General features: G+C 38.6%; 2 protein-coding genes across 10 annotated transcripts in view; both read left to right on the forward strand.

Moving 5' to 3' along the window:
• Window positions 1–251: 251 nt before the first annotated feature.
• On the forward strand, window positions 252–4,478 carry CALR3 (calreticulin 3; the record flags this gene model as incomplete). Its single annotated transcript, XM_083811330.1, has 9 exons — window positions 252–387; window positions 506–610; window positions 759–962; window positions 1,570–1,664; window positions 2,412–2,621; window positions 2,750–2,863; window positions 2,954–3,097; window positions 3,762–3,854; window positions 3,966–4,478. The coding sequence occupies 9 exons, from the start codon at window positions 252–254 to the stop codon at window positions 4,131–4,133; spliced, it is 1,269 nt and encodes a 422-aa protein (XP_083667456.1). The 3' UTR covers window positions 4,134–4,478.
• Window positions 4,479–5,114: 636 nt separating this feature from the next.
• EPS15L1 (epidermal growth factor receptor pathway substrate 15 like 1) overlaps window positions 5,115–23,435 on the forward strand; it is a 38,287-nt gene continuing 19,966 nt past the window's right edge. The window contains exons 1-20 of one of the 9 annotated variants that reach the window (XM_083811293.1): window positions 5,115–5,900; window positions 10,753–10,794; window positions 11,019–11,108; window positions 11,474–11,521; window positions 12,221–12,316; window positions 12,931–12,993; window positions 13,864–13,989; window positions 15,311–15,370; window positions 15,704–15,940; window positions 16,506–16,663; window positions 17,117–17,273; window positions 18,016–18,078; window positions 18,551–18,636; window positions 19,037–19,109; window positions 19,634–19,795; window positions 20,648–20,845; window positions 21,016–21,180; window positions 22,227–22,353; window positions 22,474–22,524; window positions 22,939–23,075. In XM_083811293.1, coding sequence (XP_083667419.1) covers window positions 5,871–5,900; window positions 10,753–10,794; window positions 11,019–11,108; window positions 11,474–11,521; window positions 12,221–12,316; window positions 12,931–12,993; window positions 13,864–13,989; window positions 15,311–15,370; window positions 15,704–15,940; window positions 16,506–16,663; window positions 17,117–17,273; window positions 18,016–18,078; window positions 18,551–18,636; window positions 19,037–19,109; window positions 19,634–19,795; window positions 20,648–20,845; window positions 21,016–21,180; window positions 22,227–22,353; window positions 22,474–22,524; window positions 22,939–23,075 — 2,169 coding nt within the window. In that variant the 5' untranslated portion in view covers window positions 5,115–5,870. Of the gene's footprint in view, window positions 5,901–6,223; window positions 8,910–10,752; window positions 10,795–11,018; window positions 11,109–11,473; window positions 11,522–12,220; window positions 12,317–12,930; window positions 12,994–13,844; window positions 13,990–15,310; window positions 15,371–15,703; window positions 15,941–16,505; window positions 16,664–17,116; window positions 17,274–18,015; window positions 18,079–18,550; window positions 18,637–19,036; window positions 19,110–19,633; window positions 19,796–20,647; window positions 20,846–21,015; window positions 21,181–22,226; window positions 22,354–22,473; window positions 22,525–22,938; window positions 23,076–23,435 lie in introns of those variants that run through there. The other 8 variants (XM_083811298.1, XM_083811292.1, XM_083811296.1 and 5 more) reach the window with 8 other exon arrangements.

Below are 23,435 nucleotides of genomic sequence, written 5' to 3' on the forward strand. Positions count from 1 at the left end.
AGCCAATCCCAAGGAGACATGCTGCCGCCCGGCCGTCAGAGCGCTGACTACAAGACCCAGCATGCATCTCGCCGAGCGAGCACGTGCAAACCGTTTCTCTCTCGGGGAGGCTAAACCAATCGGATGGCGGCTATCAAGAAGTGGGGAACGCGTAGCCAATCAGAGCCCGCCATAGAACGGACGAGCCCCGAAGGCGCGAGGCGGCGGCGCTGCGCTGGGCTGAGGCGCGAGGCCACCGCTGTGTGAGGGCGATGGCGGCCGCGGTCGGGCCGGGCGGTGGCGGCGCCTTGAGGCGGGGCCTGGGGCTGGGGCTGCTCCTGCTCCTCGGGGCCGCGCTGGGGGCTGCTCGGGCCGCGGTGTACTTCCAGGAGCAGTTTCTGGATGGAGGTTGTGGGCGAGGGAGGAAGCAGGGGGTAGGAAGGGACCCCCCCCCCCCCATGCTGTCACCCCCCATAACGGCCATTTTGTGTCCCCCTGTGGGTGCTGGTACCGCCCGGTGGGGCAGCCGGCTGGCAGAAGAGGTGGGTGCACTCCGAGTACAAGGCAGAAAGGCTTGGGACGTTTAGACTCACTGCTGGGAAGTTCTACGGAGATCCAGTGCGAGATAAAGGTGTGTGGGTTTTGTGAAAAATATACCACGGATGCTATCTCAGGAGCTGGCTTTTATAGCACCTGCCATGTGTGGCAATAAAAGTGTTCTTTCTCCCCAAATAGCAAGAAAAGCATATGTTTGAATGTTATCCTAATTATCTTTACAGGCCTCCAAACTAGTGAGAACTCCAAATTTTATGCAATCTCCTCACGATTTGAACCGTTTAGTAACAAAGGGAAGACTCTGGTCATTCAATATACTGTGAAACATGAGCAGAAAATAGATTGTGGTGGGGGATACATTAAGATTTTTTCCTCAGACTTGGATCAGAAGAACCTGAGTGGAGATTCCCATTACTATATAATGTTTGGTGAGTTTACAGTTACTTTTGCATTATGAAAATACTGCCCCTGCTGTTGTGCAGCTTCTCAAGGAAGGTTCTTGGAATGGTAGGAAAAAATAATGGAAGGCTTCATGAAAATAAAAACGTTGTGACTGTAAGCAGTGAGCTCTTCCATGCTTGCAGAGAGCGTGCATAGAACAAAAGTTGCTCAGCAAGACTTTTTTGAAGGCTTTTACTTGAAATAATGTTCTGTAGGCCATTATCTGCTCTTACATACGTTCCTGTGTAATGTGGTGAAGTTTGTGCGTTTGTATCTAAGTGAAATTTGTCATTATGTAGGTCATGTGATTACACAGTTATTCAGCTTATGCCACAGATAACTTTTATCTTGCCTGGATTTTTTTTTCTGACTTAAGGCCGTAACAGAACTAAGCCTAAGACTAGACAAAATCTAATTCTAAGGTAGCTTTAGAGACTTCTGAATGGAAGCCACGTCAATCATTAAAAACGGAATGGCATTCCACAAAAATCATGTGGAATGGGAGAGATGTCTAGTAGTGTTAGAAGGAAAAGTAAACAATCAGTATCTTTCTGCAAACAAGTTAAGGATGCAAAGCCTGTTATCTCTTTGTAGGGCCAGATATCTGTGGATCTGAAACAAAGAAAGTCCATGTTATTTTAAATTACAAGAATAAACCCCACCCAATGAAGAAACCAATCAGATGTAAGGTAAATGCATGTTTTGGAAATAGATAAACTTGAAAATAACCAAACTAGAAAAATATTAAGAACTAAAAGCAAACAAGCGAAATTCCAAGCATGTATCACCTTTGAGAAGTTGTCTTTCACCTTCTCTTAAAAATCATGTTAATTTCGGGACCTCGGATATCTTGCAGTTCACAATAATGTTTGTAGTTCAGTGATTGTGTTCCTAATCACCTGACCCTGATAGAGGGTGGAACTAGGTTGTAAGGCTGACGTATGTTATTAAAAACTGTATTACTTTGTATTTCTTTGTTGTAACTTTGATTCAGTGTTTCTGAAAGAGCATGCTTTTTCTGTGATGTAAATATAAGTTGCTGGTTATACTTTAAATATTTTTGCTCTCAAGCTATGCAGTAAACTTCACGTGCCTTTGTTTCAGCTATTTGGGGTGTAAATAACTTAGATAAAGTAATCATTTTAGTTTATATGCCACCATATTCAATCTCGTGACATTTCCCTTTGCCAATCAGATGTGGACTGTGTTTTCTTGCAACCATTCTGTTTTGTTCAGACCCAGAAGGGAAGACTAGAAAACATACTTGGAATGTTAATACATGTCATTAATTTTGTTTTCCCTCTACAGAAAATGGATTTTTTTTTCTTACTGTTTATGAAAAAATCCATTAGAATTAGTAACTCTGATTCAAGGAAGTTCCTAAGAGCTGTATTTAAAGCTTTTAAAAGATTTTATTTGCTTTCTTTAAAACTCAGGTTGATGGTTTTACACATCTGTATACTTTGATTATAAGGCCAGATCAGACTTACAAAGTAAAAATTGATAATGCAGTGGTTGCATCAGGCAACTTAGAAGATGATTTAGATTTTTTGCCACCAAGGAAAATTAATGATCCGGCAGTGAAGAAACCCCATGACTGGGATGATCGAATCCAAATTGATGACCCAAATGACATCAAACCTGAGGTAACTTGGTCTCTTGAATCTATACTTATTCTGCATGATTGGGTTATTTCGATTCTATTGAAACTGTTTGATGTAGTTGAACTGTGCACTAGTTTTGCTTTCTTTAACCTTTCTGTGCCTTTTTAAAGGATTGGGATGAACCTGAATATATTACGGACACTAGTGCTGAGAAACCTGAAGACTGGGACGATTCTGTGAATGGAAAATGGAGTTACCCTATGGTCAAGAATCCTCTGTACAGAGTATAAACAGTCTCGTAGATCTAGTTATGGATAGTATGTTAAGCAACTTTTCTTTGCCTGACTGTATTCAGAATATGTGGTTTATCCTAGGGGGAGTGGCAACCAAGGCAGATTGATAACCCAAATTACAGAGGGGTTTGGCCTCACCCAAAGATTGACAATCCAAATTACTCGCCAGACTACAATATCTACAGTTATGAAAACATCAGCATTATTGGACTAGATATCTGGCAGGTGAGCTGAGCTTGCTGCAGATAGTGGAGAATAAAGAACTTTTTTCACTGGGTGTATGGCAGTTCGTTTACCTTTGAATGTCAGCATTATCTGTTACTTTGGAATCTTTTGTGATGACCAGTGTTTTTAACTTCCTTTCATTTAAATACGTATACAAAACTGCAAGGTCTTTAAAAATGCATTCATCCTCTGTTGTAGTTGCTTTTTGGTTCGTAACCATCTTACAGGTAAGCGAGGGGCCTAAACTAATCTGTGTGAGTGTTGTAAAGTATGACTTAATCCACCTGACTTGAGGCTCATAGCTGAGGCTTCAGGCAGCTCAGTTACTCCTGACTTTCTCAAAGGTTAACGAGGAGAAATCTGCCCTCTGGAGGCCCTTCTGAGATATTCCTCTACCTCAGGTTTCATCACTAGCTAAAATTGAGACTTAAAATTTCTATGAGCAGTAAAGCATCTAAAGTTAAAATAAACTACTTTCAAGAATTGAAACAACTTTCCAAAAACAGACAGAATTCTTTATTAAATTCTGCAAAAAGCTGTGGGGTTCTTAACGTGTTTTCTATCTATTGAATATATAATGCAAACATTATTAAAAGAATGAAACTAGAACCATAAAGAAAACAGGGGCATCTTGTTGGTTTTTTTTTCCCCTCTTTCCTCAAAGGTGAGAGCTGGCACAATTTTTGACAACTTCTTGATAACAGATGATGAGGATTATGCAGAAGACTTTGGAGATGAAACATGGGGAGAAACAAAGGTAGTACATGAAATTCTTGTTTATTTTGGTTCTTGATTGTCACATCTTAAAAATTCTGTCTAATCTGAGCAAGATCCTATTGGTGCACAAAAATGAAATCTTTAATATTAGGATCCTGAAAAGGAAATGAACATCAGGCAGACTGAGGAGGAGCAGGAGAGAGAAAGGGTCACAGAAGAAAAATACTTTGAGCAACGGTTTAAGAAAAAAATAAAGGAAAAAAGAAAATCTCAAAGAGATCGAGTGATGAGGAGCTCTGTCAAGAAAGAAGAACTTTAATTATTTGAAAGACTTTTTTTTTTCCAAATTATCTCTCTCTATAAAGATTTTGATGTTTTGCTAACAGCTTGTTGAAATTTGCATTGCTAAAGCTGTATTAAGACTGGACTTCAAAAAAAAATTTCTGTGAACTTTTAGTTACTTTCTAATAAAAGTACTATAATGTAGTTATTAAAAATTAACCTTTTATAGCAATTGTATTAAATACATTTTAAGTGCTACATTGAAAGTGCCATTTTTGGAACTGTTTTACAGTTTTTTCATAACTTTAATATTAAAATTCATGCTCGTTTTAAGGAGATAAAATGAGCTTTTTGTTACTTCATTAAAAGATTTGGCATGTCAGATGTGTGAAGCGTGTTTCACTACATACTTGAAACTAAGGAGATAAGCTTTGCTAAGCTTTTGTAGTAACTGTGCACCTGTTCCAAGGATTACTACAGTTGTATTGCTGCTGGGAGCCTGCTACGGCTGCTTTTGGCTTTTCTGTGGTACTTACCTGCTGATCTGTCTTTGGCTTCAGTGTATGTCATTAGGTGACAGGAGTCCATCTGCAAATCTGCCCTTAGAAACAAATAATCAGATCACTTTTCCCTTCAAAACCTTGTTAACAGTACCTAGAAGCTGTCCTAAAACTACATTCAAACTTTTCCAATAGAAATACTGGTTTTGAAGGGGTGCTGAGATGAGGAAGTATTTCTGAACCAGCAGCCGCTGCATATTTTTGTTTGACCTTCTGTAACTTGCTCTTTTGACTTTGTTCAGTCACTTCTATCATGTGTCCTTTCTTCCTTCTTTTCTCTTGTCGCTTTGCTCTTCTGCATTTCTAGGTGTGGGTTTTTTCTTTCCTTTTCTTTCACTTTTCTTTAAAGCAATACTATAAATTTAGCTAAAACTGAAGCCAGACATTAAGCCCATCATTTTTTGTTTACTTCTTAGCTACGATATACCACCTCCTGCTGCTGCCTGAACAGTTTAGTGTAGTAAGGAAATGGGGAGTGGAAGGAGCAGTGGAAGCTTGATGTCTGGCCTGTGGTGCAATTGAGGTCAAATTCCTTCACTTATCTGAATCCTGCACCCTGTAAGACAACTTGTAATGACCCTATGGAGTAAAGAATTTTTACAGGCACTGAAAAACACTCCACTGATAGTTTTTAGTTCTTTTCCTGTGCTGGTCCCTCTTGCTGTAGCTTTTATATGACTGCACTGACCTTGCCTTGTTCAGGCTGTTCTTTGATATCTATGCCGTCAACGCAGGGAGTTGTTAACCCTGTTATATTTGATGCTGAATGTTGGATCGGAGACCCGAGGCAGCTTAACCGGGTGAAGTCTGTTTCCGCAAGGTTTCATGTAACAAAGTCAAAAGATAACTTGGCCACAGCTCATCCAGCTAAAAGGTCGATCCGTGAGTTACCTGGAACAACATTCCCTAAGGCAGCTCCTGCCTTCCCTAGCCCTACTTTGTCCCCAACGTAGGTAGGTCACCGCCAGCTTCGCTTGAGGCAGCTGGAGCAGAGCCACGGCGGGGAGCAAACCGACTGCGGGCCTGCACAGCCACCTCAGCGCCCGCTCCTCGGGGCGGGGACGGCTGCCGGAGCCCGATAAGCCGCGGCCCCTCTCCTCGGGGAGGCGGCGGAGCAGGCCCCGGAGGCCCGGCGGTGCCTCCCGCCGCCTCTCTCCCCGCCTTCCCCCGCCTTTTCCCCCGCCCCGGCCGCTGCCCGAATCAGCGGGAGGAAGATGGCGGCGCTCATCCCCCTCAGCCAGCAGGTAACCGGCCCGGCCCGGCCCTGCGGCGCCTCAGCCGGGGGGTACTGAGGGGAGGCGCGGGCCCCCGGGGCCGGCGGCTGGGCGCAGCTCGGGGGGAGCGGAGAGCGGGCCCTGCCCGGTGGGGCTCCCTCCTCCGGGCCCGCGGCGGGGAGCAGGCCCCGCTTGTCCCCCCCCACGGGGTCGGGTTGGGGCTGGGCACAGCCCCCCGGGGCCGGCCGCTGCTGTGGGGGCACAAAAGGCGGCGGCGCCCTCCCCTCATGGAAGTCCCGGGGGGGTCGGGGTGGGTGGTCCGGGGCAGGGCTGAGGGGGGTTGGGGCCGGCGCCCTGCTTTGCTCCGGACGCTGACTTGAGGCACGTCGCCCCGTCTGCCTGTTTGTAACGCGGGGTGGTTCCTTCTTCGGCTCTTGGGGTGTCACGGCTGTTATTTAGTGTTTGGGAGGCACACGAGGAGTAGCGAGAGGTGCAGGCACGCCACAGAAGGATCCAGGATGAAGGAAGGAGAAGAAGGGGCTCACCCAGCAGCTACAGGCTTTGGGGGGCAAGGGGAGCACCGCGAGCCTTGGAGCTGGGCTCCGACAAGGGTCGGCCTGCCCCTGTGCTGAGCTGTGCCTCAGCATTTGGGATGCTTATCCAGAATCCTGTTGTTGCTGTCGTTAAGGTTTTTGATTAATTTCTCACCGAAGTAATTTCAGCCTGATCAGTGTGATCACTGCGTATTCTTTTTTATAGTGCTGTGGAGATACTCAATTTACTTGTTTCCTGCAAAACAATAAAAACAAAATAATCCCTCTAATGCCTTGAAACAAAACCTGTTTTATTTCTAGATTGTGTCTAGGCCAGGCAGGAATTCAGAACAACTGCTACTAGTTCAAGTTATTCAAATACGTCTATTTCCATTTAATAATAAACTTTCATTTGTGACATTGAAAATTTCTCTCTCAGTGAGGCTACGTTATGTTTAGATGATACATAATTTGTTGTGCCTCTTATTAAGAGAGAATACCCTTTTTTAGCTTTTGGGAAGCAGTAAGAGTCCTGATGAACATCTGTTTAATTAAAGAACATGTTCAGAAACATCTGAGAACATCCATGAACATACAAACGGTTAGCCAAAGTTTTTGAGTCAAGCAATGTGGTGCAAAATATATACATAGAAAATAAACCCTGGACATGGAAGAGTTTGTTGTTGTGGAATAGCTGTAGTACATCAGTAAAAACGCATCAAATATTTATTATACTAGAAATTGTGCTGCTTTGTTGTGCAAATTATAATTGCATCAATGGTATTTTATATAACATAATACATTATCTCGAAAAAGGGCCTTCTGCATATATACGCGTTATTTTGACGTTATTTAACAACTAGTTCATTGGAAGCATTGCTTTCAAAAGAATTACTTCTTTTCTATATTGAATTGTCAAGAATAATCTAGCTGTAGTCAGGGCAGTAAACAAGGAATTAGTAAAATTCTTTTAATAGCCTCAATTTCACAATTATTACAAAGATATCCACTAGTTATAATAAACGCCAGAAATGGTATTAAAAGAAATAGGACAGGTTACATGCACCATAATGCTGAAGCATGTTCAGATATAATACAAGAATATTGATATCAACGTATTAGGAGTTATAAACAATATGCGTAATTCAGGCATGTGAAAGTGATTGTATTTGTTTTCATGAATGAATTTAATTATAACGTTCTTCCTGTTCTATGAAGTTACATTTTTATGAAGGAAAAACTTAGATGTCTAACCTACAGTATGCACAATAGTTTAAAAAAAAATCTCAGCTGTCTTTGTTTAAGCACAAAAAGAGCTGAAGAACAAGTACATAAAATCAGTTCTTGGTGTTAAATAACAATGGGAACCGGTTTTGATTTACCTTTGATAACTTTATTTTCCTGAATATTTGGCCACCTTATCTGTAGTCTTTCCGTTGTGCAGGCGTGTTCGATTTACAGCCTCTGAAGGTTACAGAGAGGTACGTTAGAGATACTGGGACAGTGCAGATCATTTCGTAGCTCTGTCTTTTGAGACAGCTCAGGATACTCACCAAGCAGAGTAAAGGCGAAGGTAATCTTTCTGGGGCAGCAGCAATCTTCTTTCAGCTTTCATCTCTGTGGGACACCCGTTTTTTTTCACTTTTTGAAGTACCTATTCTCATCCACCTTGTGATGTGATGAGCGGCCAAAAGAAAGTTGTGAATCAGGAGGGCAACAAAGAAAATGGTTCCTCTGATGCAGGGTCCTTTGTGGCCCAGATGTGACCTCAGCAAAGAGAAGCTGGTTTAGTATCAGTTTATTAATACTACTAAACTAATTAGTTTAGTAATTGTTCTGGTGGCAGCAGCTTACTCCTTCCTGCCTTTTTTCCCAGATCTGTGCTAGGGGACGTGGAGGCGCGTCCGTGTGTGTGCTGCATGGCGTGTATACCAGGTCTGCTGTCAGAGATTTTGAACTTCGCATTTGCTCAGGAAATCGTTTAGAGGTGAAACAGCAAGGCACAACAGTTCTGAGGTGTCTGCTTGGGAGACAGTGCAAAGCGTTGGTCCTCGGTGATGTTTTTTGGGAAAATGGAGTAGGTGCAGAAACCGGTGTTGTCACACGAGCTGCCGTATAACAGGTTATATCCGTTAGCTACTCATCAGCTGCGAACCCTTCAAAATGTGTCTGATTGCCAACATTAACGTGTTCAGTAGGTTCTTTATCAGCTGATGTCATCAAATCACAGAATAATCTTGAATGATGGTGAGGTAGTCACGCGTGGTGATGGGTGGCTAGGCGGCTATGCTATTTTTATCAGTTGAGCCCATTTTGTCTGGTCTGCTTCATCACGGAGAAGCAGTCATTTAGGTAAATCGGTCAGAAAGGCTTAGGCTTTGTAAAATTTTGCAAGTAGTGGAGTGTTGGAGTGCTTTCCAGCAGCACTTGAATGCATTCATATTGCCGTAGAGGAAACCTCGCAGCTTTTAAGCACAACACCCTGGATTCCTGCCGCCTCCGTCAGGTAAGTCAGCTCTATGCCGTGGCTGACAGCATCAAGTGGGGATGGGAGGACGTCTGGTGATGGGGTGAGGTCATTTGATGGGGCTGCTGGAGCGGTTTGCTCTCTATCTTGGTATGAATCCAGTCTCTGCGTGCTCTAGGAAACTCGCCAAATTGGTTAGAGGAGCTTGGAGTTGGTCTCTGGCTAGCTGCTCTGAGCTTTCTGAGAAATGAGAGGTGATGGCTGGGTGGAAGCTGGCTAAAACACGTGACGTTTTATTGAGAGCTGGACAGACCATTTCCTATTTCCTCCTTTTCTCTGAACGATGTGTTTCCTGCTTTGGACAGGATCGCGGTGCTTAACTATGTCATTCATTTACAAGCCAGCAGAAAGATGAGTCAGGTTTATGAGTTATGGTCGCTGCTTTCTTACTCTGAACTCCTTTGCAGCTTCTAGAAGAACAAGAGCATGTCGTGATGTTGGTGGATGCAGTGGCTTATTTTGCTGATGGAGTTAAGTGGAGTGCCTTCAAGATGTTTAAGAAAGTCCTCAAAATGCGTGATCTTGCTAGCTGGGCAGAATAATTGACATTCCAAGTGCTCAGTGTTCACTTGCCTTTGATTAATAGAGGCTAGTTATTTTGGATAGCTCCTTAAATTAAGATCTGGCATGTTTATTGTAAACTTACAGGAAGGTTCTCGGTACCACATGAAGTTTTATGCTTCTTGTCAGTCTTCGTGTTCTTTTGTCACGTTTCCATCTCCCTTCTCATCGGAGTAGACAGAACCTCCAGAAGGCCCTGTGGGTGACGAGGAAGAAGATGGCATTTGGGAGGTGACAGAGTGAGCGTGAGGTCATCATTCGTCAGGTGTCTGACTTACGTCCTGTAGGACATCCCGAACAGGCTTTGGGATGTTTCAACATCCCTGCGCTTCAGTCGCTGAACTCTTGGGTTGCTTTGTCACTTGTTTTCTAAGGCCTCTGACATTCATAAGGAGCGACTTGTTTGAGACGGAGGTTGGGCTGTAATTTTTTTTTGCTGTTGGCATTGAGGCAGAAGTGTGGAGGTGTGACTTTGGCGTGGCGAGAACATGTGTGGCTAGTGCAGGAGGCAAAGGGGAAGGTGGGTTTGGGGGCTTCTGCTCTTCTGGCGTTTCTGCTCTCACTTCCTTGGAATGTCAGCAAGAGGGAAGAGGAATCTGCTTGTTTAATACACTTCAGAAGGCAGGGCCTTGTGTTTGCTGCTTTTGTTCTAATGCAATGGTAACATCAAGTTGAAATCTTCAAACAATGTTGCCACGGAATTGCAACATTTGTTAATTAACCATACTATTCATTCTATTTTTTTTAACTCTGTTTCTGTTTAAGATTGTGAAAAATATAAATAGACACAGGTATATTTTGATAGCAGGGCTGTGTGCATGTATAATTGTTTGCTGAAAATACTCCATAAATGTATGTGATGTAGGAGGTCGTCAAGTCAGTGTTATGATCAAAACTCTAGCTTTAATATTCATAGGTCTCAAACTGTCACCTGAAATACCTTGGCAAATAGTTCAAAGCTGTTCTACAAAACCTTGTACCGTATAGTGTTAAAAGTGTGAGTGTAAGTATGAATGTTAGTGAAGGAGAAGGTGATGAGTCTGTTGGCTGCAAGTTTTGGGGGATCGCTGCTTTCCAAGTTTTATACCAAACTTGGTAATTGAAATCTGAGCAAATTAACTGTTTTTTTTTTTTTTTTTAAATCTTTGATAGAAGTAATACACAAAGTATTATGTGCTGCTTTTTTTTTTCTTTCAGTTGCTAAAGGTAGGCTATCTGTGATTGCAATTCATTCTTCATTTGCTTCTCTCCTGTTTTTCAGTTTTCAACTGGAAATCCATTATATGAAACTTACTACAAACAGGTAGGTTTTTAAAAAGATTAAAAAATAAAGTACAATTTCCTTTACCTGAGGTTTCCCTCTCTTTTCTTCCCCTTTTCCCATGCTAAACTTCTGTAAATTCTCTCTGCTGAGTGGTAGCCACATGCATGTATAACTCCTTTTCAATTAGAGATAAGAGATTTCATTTCTCATCTCTGCTTTCGTGGCAGACATGCTTCTGTTGAATGTAAATTTTTGTCTTTCAGGTAGATCCAGCATATACGGGGAGAGTTGGGGCAAGTGAAGCGGCATTGTTTCTTAAAAAGTCTGGTCTCTCCGATATTATCCTTGGGAAAGTAAGTTGAAGGAATTAGACGATGTTGTGCAGTAATTATCTGTTCGCTTGTTTAACTGCAGCTAAGATTGAGCAGAAGAGGTTTGCAGATGTGAATGCGGTGGAATGTAAACCAAATCTTTTGAACATTATGATAACCACAGATTGGTAATAGTTCCAAGGTCTTGGTCTGAGTTTTGCTGGATGCAGTAAGGAGAAATTGTCTTTTGTGTAACGTTTTTGTTGTTAACCTGAGAATTAAATAACATTATATTTCATAACTTGAAAGCTGCAATGAACAGTTCAAGAAGACATTCAGTATGAAGTGTTGAGCTGAGTTAAATTTTATTTCAAAGTTACAGTGGCTTTTATTTTGTATCTCCACAGATATGGGATTTGGCTGACCCAGAAGGGAAAGGGTACTTGGATAAACAGGTAAATAAAATGTGCCTGTAAACTTCTTACGTTACCTTTCACAGTTGAGCCTTGATTCAAGAAAGTCCTGATATCCATAATAATTATTCTTAGCTTTTTTTTTTTCTTGGTAAGTTTTCATTTACAAGATGAAGTTTTTTTTTCTAGTGCTGCTCATATCCAAGTATATTAACTCAGTGAGGCTGCTGGAGAACTTCTGTTCTCATTTTCTTTTCCTCTTGTTTTGTAAATAATCACTGTGTGAGATACAGATACATAGTCATTGAAACTGACAAAACCAGCCATGACTTTAGGACCTATTTTAGAAATCTTTCTTGCATGGAAGAATATAACTGGCATTATTAAAAATGGCTTGGAATATAAATTCTCTGTTTAAACATGCAGATATGGAGCATTGTTTGTTTGTTTTCTGAATATCATTAATTCTTAAGAAAAAAATGTTAAAAATAGTTATGGAACAGTCCTTCTTAAAAACTAGCTTTGAATTTTTTTCTTCTCTTTGTTCCATGTTTTTGTAAAGTCTTTCTTGAATCATCTTTAAAAGTGGTGAGGTAGTTGGTGCTTTGCATTTAACTGAGCGGGGCTCTGCATCTATTATTTCCATACTTTACTTAGGGGAACGTGTACGCTGTTAATATATGTATTGGAGAGGGTGACAAACTGCTTGCTTATTTTAATAGAAAGCACTATTGTTTGTAGGGTTTCTATGTCGCATTGCGCCTTGTAGCATGTGCACAGAATGGCCATGATGTTAACCTGAGCAATCTGAACTTGACTGTGCCACCTCCTAAATTTGTAAGTAATATGTACACGAATGTATGTATGTATTATATGAGAGCGAAATCTTCAGCTGAAATACTGGAATCATCTGTCTCATAAATGTCATGGTTCTGAGACTTCAGGTTGCTGTCAGACTGTTCCTTAAGACAGCTGCAGTCATGTCTGCAACTCTCCTGTCTTCCTGAGTAATATGTTCCAGCCCCTTCCTGGACTCCAAAATTAGAGCAAGTTTAACTACAGTCAGCTTGTTCAGGGAGCTGATGTGGCTAAAACCTAAATTAATGAAAAAAATATATAAAAAATAATTTTAAAAAGATTATTTTGGGACTGGATCAACAGTAAAGGGCATGACTGCAGCTTTGCCTACATAAGCTGATGTGGAACTGTACCTTAGCTTGTCTTAGTTCTGGGGCTGGGGACCTAGTGAACAGAGTCCTCATCCAAGTACTGTAACAGTACAAGTTAGCATGACATACTTCTTTTATTTGGATATATATACAGCTTTTTTTCTTTTTTTTTCAGTGTAGTTAGGCTTCATGCCTGTAACCATCTCTTAAAGCCTTTAGTAAGGATTAGAGACAAATATGTGCGTGTATGTGTGTGTATAAAAAATAAATCTTTCATTTTAGCATGACACTAGCAGTCCCTTGCTGATCACGCCACCTTCAACAGAGACTCACTGGGCTGTTAGGGTAAGTGTAAAAGACAACACATTCCATCCATTCTTTAAAAGTAAATATTTTCTTTGTCTGTAATTTTTACAGTGAGACAATTTTTTATCAAATATATTTCCCATTTCAAAAGTCCTTCCTTTGCAGTCTTTCCTTCCCAGTGCACAATAGAGAATATTGAGCTGCAGTTTTATGTTTGAAATAAGTATTAAACAAACCTTTGGCAACCCCTGGTGTGATGTTTTTAAGACACAATGAATTTTAATCTTCTGCCTACATTTCTTCCAGAATCCTAATAGTAGGCACTTTCCTGTTTGTATAGGGAACCCCACTGAGAATAGTGAAGCATTTCACCAAATCCATCCTGAAGTATTAATTTAAAGCTTGAGTTCATATGTTCTAATATAGCATTCAGCGATATACACGATATATATCACTGGAATAAAGTAACTTTTGATACATATATTGGAATATTTGTATTTAGGTACTTTTCAGATTCATTTTCCAAAATAGCTTCTAACGTTGATCTTTTACTTGCATGTTGTACTATGAAGTGGGAAATAAATTATTTGGAATGAGTAATTTCTAGTCTAAAATCTTGTCAGGAGTGTTTTAATCAGATTGTGTTGTACTTTCAGAACACTACAGAAATGTATCTTACGTGTTGCACGTTAAAATCTCTTAGGTATCATAACTTTAGCCTTGAAACTAAGCTCCTAAATCTAGTTCCATGGATTTTACATTTAAATACTGCACGGTGGCACTTGCAAGAAAGCTTGGAAATTTAGAATAAATGCATTACTGACCAGTCTTAATTTCTTGCAAGATCTCATTTTCAACACTCACACAGGCACACTTTTTTACTTATTCAGGCTATTTCTTACCAACTAGGTGGAAGAAAAAGCAAAGTTTGATGGTATTTTTGAAAGCCTTTTGCCAGTAAATGGTTTACTTTCAGGAGACAAAGTAAAACCAGTACTGATGAATTCAAAGCTACCTCTTGATATCCTGGGAAGGGTAAGTATGCTGTTTAGATGTAGCTATTCTCTATTAAGCTTTTAGTTGCAGTGTTAAATATTTAAGTGTAACTTATCAACATAGATCATATTTTGGCTAAGATTTTACATCAAGTGCATGCTATAAAGCAAGAACGTTAAGTAGGGTCTGAAGTCATCCACTTAGAAATAAGAATAATAACAGTAATTTAGGCCCTAAAGTAGATTGGCTTCGTTATCTCTGTTCATTTTAAGAGCTGGAAATTTTGATTGAGATTGTATTAAAAAAAAATAAGACACAACAACAACAGAAACCTCTCCTAAACCATAATAGCTTTAATAACATTGTATTCCACTGTTTTGTCACTTTTCCAAGTGCAAGTTATTAGACATACCATTAAATCTATCCACTGTTTGTACAAGAGAGCACTTTAAAACATCCTAGTTTATTGTAGCTGTCAAATTGTCAAGTATTTTTTCACGTATATTTATAAATACTCCTAAGATCTGAGTTTAGCACATCCATTGTATACTTGCAAGGGAAGCAAACCTTCAAGTATTTTCCTACTTTAATTTAAAATGTGTTCCTTTACTGTCTGCATGTTGATAAGATTGAGAATTAATACATTCTATGGAAGAGCTGTATCTGCATTATGATGTACTTTCATGTCTAAGAACTCTTTCTATATATTATCTGTAAAATTTAAGTATGACTTGTTTTAATTCTACACCTGGATATTGTGAAGCCCTCAGTCTTGAATATCTTCATATTTTGTCATGTTATTTTCATGATCAAAATGCAGGAAGCTTGTTCCTGTTCAAGAAGAGTTTGTACACAAGATAGGAGATTGAAGAAATGGGCAAAGTAATTCTGAGAAGTGGATGCATTTTTTGACTAAAAAAAGAAAACTAGAAATTTTGGAATGCAATGCAAATTAGAACTATATTGACTCTTCTAAAATATCTTTTTTTATAAAACAAATTGTGATGATCTGCTAGCACACACCATCTGGAGAATTCCAAAAGCCACCTCTGGATGTTTTTAGTCAGCTTGTTGAGTCCTTAATTGCAATACATAATGATGGAAAACCTGCCTCTCTTGCATGCAGAATTTGTTAGAGCCAGTGTTTCCACAAAATACTTGATTCATGTTGCCAGAAAACTCTAAATCCAGTCTGTTTCACGAGAGAATGCTTAGCTATGTCTAATGTAACTAATATGATTTTCACAAAAAATCTCTGTTAGGAGCTGTTAGAGAGCATGCTTAATACAATGACGATTAACATCAAAAGCACAGAATGTAACTTGTTCTCAAGTCCTTGTTTTTATCATAATTGTTGCAGGTCTGGGATCTCAGTGATATTGATAAAGATGGTCACCTGGACAAAGATGAATTTGCTGTGGTAGGTTGCTTTAAATTCTCAATTGACAGTGTGTCTGCTGGAGCAAATCGTTCTCAGTTGTCTCTTGAGCTTTGCAGTTTTCTCTCCTGTAGTCTGTTTTAAGGTCTAAATCATTCACATGCAGTTATGACCTTTTTCAAAACCATACTGACGCATGGTTGTGTCATCAAGATTAAACTTTTCAGAATAACATTCAAAATGATGTTCTGCTCTGGCTTATGTCTCTAATCTTACTGTCTTTTTTACTAATATGTAAATGACTGATGCTGGAAAATCTTGTTGCTTTTTCTTCTTATTGTTGACATGTAATATCTCATCTCTTTGCCTTTGCAGGCAATGCATTTGGTTTATAGAGCTCTTGAGAAAGAGCCAGTTCCTTCACTGTTACCCCCTTCTCTCATACCGCCTTCTAAAAGAAAGAAGACGCCCGTCTTTCCTGGTGCAGTTCCTGTTCTCCCTGCAAGTCCTCCACCAAAAGATAGCCTGCGTTCCACTCCATCTCACGGTAGTGTAAACAGCCTGAACAGCACAGGGAGTTTGTCTCCCAAGCACAGCATCAAACAAGCACAGGTACAAACAAAATTTCTTTTTGGTCTCTTCCTCGTGTAAGCATTTTTTCTGAAAATGTTTGTTGTTTGGAGGATTTGAGCAGAGAGAATGACATAAGAACAGAAGAAGAATATGTGAATTTTAGTCACTATGACTATGAGGTGTAGCAAACTTTAAGGAGAATTTTCATTTTCCATAGAAAGGTTTTATTCATGTATCTGCTTTAATAACAAAGAATTAATTAATCTGCCTTATAAAACTCCCGTGTAGAGCTTTGTTATTAGCTTGGGGACTTAGTATACCTAGTTGGGTCTGTATTACCAAAGAATTAGTGGGTTTTAGCTGATGAATTTATTAAAATTTATTTTGTATTATTTATTATAATATGAATTTACTAAAATTCATAATTTGGATAAAAAGTGTTCAGCTAAAACATTCATGGGAAAAGGGGAATTACTTGTTTACCAGATTTGATTGTATGAGATGTGCTCAGAAAATCCAAATCTGATGAAAACTATATATACTCAGTGCCTCAGTAAAGATTATTTATCTTCTTTTGACTGAAATATAAAACTTTGTTTTACAGCCATCTGTGAATTGGGCAGTACCGATGTCTGAGAAAGTGCGATACGATGACATTTTCGTAAAAACAGACACAGACATGGATGGTTTTGTGAGTGGCCAAGAAGTAAAGGACATCTTTATGCATTCAGGTCTATCTCAGACTCTCCTAGCACATATATGGTAAGAATTCCCTAGTAGCTGTATTTTTGCAATTCACTAAGGCAGTTTATCCATCCAGAATTGTAATTCTAGCACTAAAACAAAACAAAAAAGCCCATCAGACTCCTTTACTCATCTTGTTGCAGTATTACAACATGGGCTATATGAAAAAACGAGGGAAAAATAAATTCTCACATTGCTTTCTTGGAAGTGGGGTATAGATATAGGTCAGACTGTGAATTGTGGTTGTTTTTTGTAGTTCTATTAGTAGTGCTAATAAGAACTTTCTCATAGCAACACTGTTCTGTTCAGCTAAGTCTAATAATGCTGCTCTGTTTATGGAACTCTTTCACTAGAAAAAGCAAGCTCTGATGAGGCTGAATCAAAATAAAATTACATATATATTTGTATTTCAGACTTCTTGGTTAAGAAGTATGCTTCCCATGTTTATAAGTATGATCTATTTTTTACCAGGGCTTTGGCAGATACAAGACAGATAGGAAAGCTAAGCAAAGATCAGTTTGCACTAGCAATGTATCTCATTCAACAGAAGGTCAGTAAAGGGATTGATCCTCCACAAGTGTTGTCCCCAGATATGATCCCTCCCACAGAGAGGAACACGCCTATACAGGTAAGTCACTGATTGTTTGTAGATACACTGAGCTTATGTGCCTTGACAGTAGCGGGCTTTGAGTATTAGTCTTGTAGTATGTTTATTTTGCAATAATATGGTAAAGAATTGCCTTTTTTTCTTATCTCCTCTTACAGAGTCTTCTTTCATGTTTCAAACTATACGTACATTTCGTAAATAAGGAACAATACAGTAGTATATTTCATAAATAAATGAGTAATAACTCTGAGAAAAGCCTAGCTTGAAAAATACTTCTTTGTCACAAAGAAGTTTTTGTAAACTTCTTTAGGGAATGGTTAAAAGATGTCTTAGTAACCTGTCTCTGGCTGAGGTCAGTACTACATTCCTCCTGTTAAAATGTAAAACTCTTTTAAAGGGAAACTGAAGGGTAATGACTTCTTAGTTTCTGGTATCTGGTGGTTGACTCATCCCTTGTCCCATGACAGCCCATAGTCCTATATCCATCACCGTTAACTACATATTATTGGTCGTAAGAGCATCTAATCTTTTACTGAATCCTGCTTTGTTTCATTCCTTAATAGTATGTCACTGTATTTCTGAAACTTCTGTTAATGAGTACTTCTGTCATGTCAATCCATTCACCTTTTTTATAAATTAAGTAGTATTTTCCTTTACTTCTTTTACTTTCCCTAACCAGAAAGCTTTTGAGCCTCTAAATATATTTTTGTCGTTGCTATTGCTCTGGTGCTTTTAAGCTTTTTCCTGTATCCTTTTTCTATAGACTCTGTCAGGTTACTTGACCCCTGTAGGAACTGAGATCTCAGCACTAACAGAAATGCGCCGTGTGAGTAATTGTAACGTTGCAATGTTGTTTACGTACTTATAACTTCAAAAATGTTTTTATTTCTACACCTACTCTCTCTTTGCACTTTCTGTACTTTCCTCCTTTTACTATGCTATTTAAATATGGTAAGTCTCCTGATTTATCATACTAGCAGTGAGTTCCATGTTGCAATTTTTGTTTATTTACGGGGACTTTTCAAAGGATTAGAAATCCTTTTCAAAATAATGTCAAATTTTGTACCAAATGCTGAGATCCTTTCTTAATAACTTGACAATGTTTTTTGCTTAAAAGGCAAGGGAGATTCACAGGGAGAATAGTGTGGCATGCTCAGTGGTTATTGTGTAATGTTTTGATATCTTCCACATGATTTTGGAATTGCATATCATGATTGTGTTTCACCTTTGTCTTCAGCCTTTGTAAAGGAAGTTCTGTTCTGACTCTGCCTTCTAATAGACTATTTTATTCTTAATAGGATAGTTCAAGTTCTGTTGGATCAGGAGAATTTACAGGGGTGAAGGAGCTGGATGATATTAGTCAAGAAATTGCACAGCTGCAGAGGTAATAGTTGTGGACGATTAACAGAAAATCTTGGAGTAGGAGAACCAATTAAGTATATAGTTCTCATGTCTGTTACTTTTATTTTCTTTTAATCAGTTTGTTACTGCTTGTTGTTGAAGTTGGTGGTAAATCTCCCAAAGATACCATACAATTAGACAGTTTTGCAAAGCCAGCCTGGAGTCTAGCAGGTGACTTCAGAAGATTAATTATCGAATTTTTCTTATTTTGTAAAAATAATTGATATGTACACACCTTTACTCCTTCAAAGAATGTATCAGAATGAGGGCTGGCATTTTTGTTTGTGTGGTGTTTCCAGAATAACATTTAATTGATTCTTGCATGTATGTGTGTGTTGTATTACTTAACCAATCATGAAAACATTTGCTTGTTTATCTTACAGAGAAAAATATTCTCTAGAGCAGGACATTAGGGAAAAGGAAGAATCAATCAGACAGAAAACCAATGAAGTTCAGGTAAAAACTCCTCTGCTTATAACTACAGATTTTTATTGTAATCTAGAATAATATAGGGGTAATAAAGCATTCTTTCTTCTGTCTTACGTTGTTTCTGGGCAAGTCTCATTGTGTGGGATTTTCCTCTAAATTATAAAAGGTGTTTATTTTCCTGTTCCCCATCAGAAACATTTTCTTCTGATGCTGGTTAATACAAATAGAGGATGTTGCATGTATGGTTTTAAATATTTTTTCATTAGTGCTTGACTGGCACTGTAATTTATTACATCATTATTCAAAATGTATTGTTTTTTATAGCAAGGGTAACTCAATTACATGTGTTCTGCATCACAGTCTCTTTCCATTTTGTGGGCACTGATTTGTATGATGTCTTATACAAGTTCCTGCTGAAACAAAGCATGCACATGCAGGAAATAGTCTATATGACATAGAAAATCTTGTGGAGTGTGCCAACCTATTTCTCTGTGATTGATTATTCCTGTAAGACAAAAGCTTAATAAGTTAAACTGTGGAATTTTCCTCAGGAACTGCAAAACGATTTAGATAGGGAGACAAGTAACTTGCAAGAGCTGGAGGCTCAAAAACAAGATGCCCAAGACCGCCTGGATGAAATGGACCAGCAGAAAGCCAAACTGAAAGATATGCTGAATGATGTAAGGCAGAAATGCCAGGAAGAAACACAGGTGGTGAGTGCATGTTAATCCTCGAGGTGCTCAAGTACATCACATCTTTTGCTGAAGGAAATACCATTCATTTCATAAATAAGCTTGATTTATTTATTCTTTTTTTTTTTATTTTAACCATAAATAGCAATTTCCACACAAAAGCAGAGGTCCAAGAAAGGATTTTGCTAGCCTGAGTGCCTTTCATAAGGTTATAAATGTGGGATTGAACCAGATGATCTCCAGAGGTCCCTTCCTACGTAAATTACTGCTGCTCTGTAAATGTATGAAATATTTATTCAGCCAGTTAGAATAGTTGAAAAGCGTTATCCCTGACCGATGAGACAGCCCATGGGCAGCAGTGCGTATTTTTTACTGTGAACCTCATGTCAGTATTCTCAGTTAAAGTTAGGTTTTCAGGGGTTACAACTGTCAGTATAGTTAGCATGTTATCTTCGTGTAGAAAATCAGCGTCTAAAGTAATACAAGAAAGTGGAGTAGAGTCATGTGCAATGGTATAAATTTAACTCTTATCAGAGTTTAAAAAAATAGCTTTATAATACTTGATAATATTTGAATGGAAAAGGATCCAAGTTCTGAAAACTAGAGTTTAACCATTTAAGAAACACTTTGATTACCTTTATGATTTGCGTGGTATTTTTGTAATTTAAGATACTAATATTTCTTAGTTTTATTGCACATCCTCCATGCTTTTACCAAAGATTCTGTGTGATGTAATAAGAAGCATGCAGTTCTTCAAATGACATTCTTCATCTTGTGTAGCAGTTGAGAGCTTTGTATTATTTATAAATTCATAATGTGTTAAGGTACATTTACTTGAAATTTCTCTCTGATTTTTGTAACGTTTTGTTTCAGATTTCATCACTGAAAATGCAGATTCAGTCTCAGGAATCAGACTTAAAATCACAGGAGGATGATCTTAATAGAGCAAAAGCAGAGCTGAATCGCCTCCAGCAAGAAGAGACTCAGCTAGAACAGAGTATCCAGGCTGGAAAAGTACAGCTTGAAACAATAATCAAATCTTTAAAATCAACACAGGAAGAAATAAACCAGGTATTCACCGTAGTTTGTATGACATCATTTTTGCTTTCTTGAATGCTAAAAGTTGAACATCAACTAGAAAGATGACTTTACAGAAGAGGAAAAAAATACTGGTGCATGAAATAAGCCTTTATGACTGGTTATTGAATGAGTAACATACTGAAGTGTTTTCTACCGCTTAGGCAAGAAGTAAACTTTCTCAGCTTCAAGAAAGTCATCAAGAAGTCAATAAGAGTATAGAAGAATATAATGAAGCTCTCAATGGGATTCATGGTGGTAGCCTGACAAATTTAGCAGACATAAGTGAAGGCCTTGGGCAGACAGAAAGAAGCAATTATGGAGCTATGGTAAAACTTTTTATACTGTTATTTTGAATATTTTACTATTTGTAACATACACCTAATCTAAAATCATTAAAATGTTTGTTTAGTTGACTTTTGGGATGTTAGCAAATACCATGATTCCTGTAAGGTAGAAATTTCCAGTGCAAGGCAAAAATTTTAATGCTGGTGGGGAAAACAATTTTTTAACATAATATAAATACATATATATCATATATAGTGTATTAATAAGTATTCAAAAGACATGTTGTGTTTGTGCCCAGCGCTTTCTCTGTGAAAACATAATGCACAAAAAAAAAGAATGAGGATTAAGAACAGCAATGCGTAGAGATAAATGGTCATAATGCTCAATTTAGTGCTTCGTTTTTGTGCTTGCATGACTAATGTTATGCTTAATTTCCAGTGGAAACTTTCAGAATGTTTCTCTTATTTGTAAAACCTAAGAATCACTGGTAGAAAACTCTGGTGTATGTTCGTAGTAAATTTTTAAAGCATTGTGTCCCTTTCCTGTTTCTTAATACTTTCTTCCTCTTCCTCCTTTTTTTTCTTTCCTCTTTTTGTTTTGAGAAGTCTTAATTAAGACTTCTTCATTTGCATCCTGTAAAGGGATTACAGAAAACCCATATCTTTCTAGTGTTGGAGGCAGTATTGGTGGGGTTGGGGTAGTTAGTATGAGGTATTTCTTAGAGGTGAAAAGCTCCAGTTGTCAGTGGAACTCTGTATACAGGTGCTATACACACATATGGCTACCGTGGCATAAACTGGGCAATGAAGAGGTTTTTTATAACTTGAGAAAGGTTTCGGTTGGCCTCTATTGGCAATCTCTTTATTATCCACAATACAAATTTCTTTCTGCTGTGTATTTACTTCTGCTTAGAAGCCACTTATTCAGAAAGCTCTTTAGGAAGTGAATTTTATTCAGAAAGTTCTTTAGGAAGTCACTTTTAGGATCTTTAAACAGGAACCAAGATAACATAGAATTTCTGCTAAATGGGTAGCTGAAGGTTTTAATAATGGTGAGTTGCTGTAATGTTTCTCCTCTTAATTTTTAGGATGATCCATTTAAGAATAAAGCCTTGATGTTTACAAATAACACACAAGAATTGCATACAGACCCATTCCAGTCAGAAGATCCTTTCAAATCTGATCCATTTAAGGGAGCAGACCCTTTCAAAGGCAGTAAGTGACCAATGGCCTACCTGAGACCTTGAAGATTAATTGTTGAGTAAATGATATTTTCAAACTTTTATCATCTTGCTAAATAGTGGATAAAACAAACTATTTTTCTATTCTGCATAGGTGACCCATTCCAGCATGATCCCTTTGCAGAACAACCACCTGCTCCAGCAGGTAATAGCCCTTATGATAACAGGACTGAGGAGACAAACAATTTGTAGGCAAATGCAAAGATGGATTGCAGGGTTTCCCTGGCTTCAAATTTTTGTTTTGCATGTGGGAACTTAAAAACCCGACCATATGGGCATTCAGAATCAATATGTTAATAATGTGGGTAACTTTTCATTAAGCAAAGTCTAATCCTATCAGATATTTACTGAAAATACATACTCATTACAACTTACTCTCTGTACTGGGTACTAACTATCTGGCAATTTGTTGGATTTATGGTGTTGTTGGTGTTGGTTTTAATAAGGAAAAAATAATCAGTGAGTGTGAGGTCAAATGTAGGATGGTTCATTACGGACTCACTTTGTTGTTTTGCTTAGTAGGTGCTACATCCTATTTACCTTTTAACATTCCTTCTAGATCCATTTGGAGGCGATCCATTTAAGGAAAGTGACCCATTTCGTAGTTCTGCCCCTGAGGATTTCTTCAAGAAACAGGTGAAGAGTGACCCATTTACATCAGATCCATTCACAAAACCCTCCACTTTACCCTCGAAGGTCAGTAATTTATAAATTCACAGGCAATAGGTTTATTTACTGTTGACAAGCTAAAAGAAAAATATCACCAAATACTTTTCTCTTAAGTGATGGAAACACAGTTTATTTTATTCTTAATTAGCATGGATTTTGGGGGCAATCAGGAGCTTGTTCTTTTCAGTTCCATAATAATGATGTGTATTCATTATGAAGATGCAGATGGGTGTATTTTTTTTCTGTTTGCAGTTTCATACCTCCAACGTTCACTCATTCACACCATTACCTCCATTCCATCAATGCTTCTGTTTCACACAGTGAGTCGGATCAAGGAACTGATCTGGCTAAAGGATTATAGAACCAATACAGTGGAAGGACTGCACA

Source organism: Anser anser (assembly GCF_964211835.1).
Source record: "Anser anser genome assembly, chromosome: 25".
Classification (NCBI taxonomy): Eukaryota; Metazoa; Chordata; class Aves; order Anseriformes; family Anatidae; genus Anser; species Anser anser.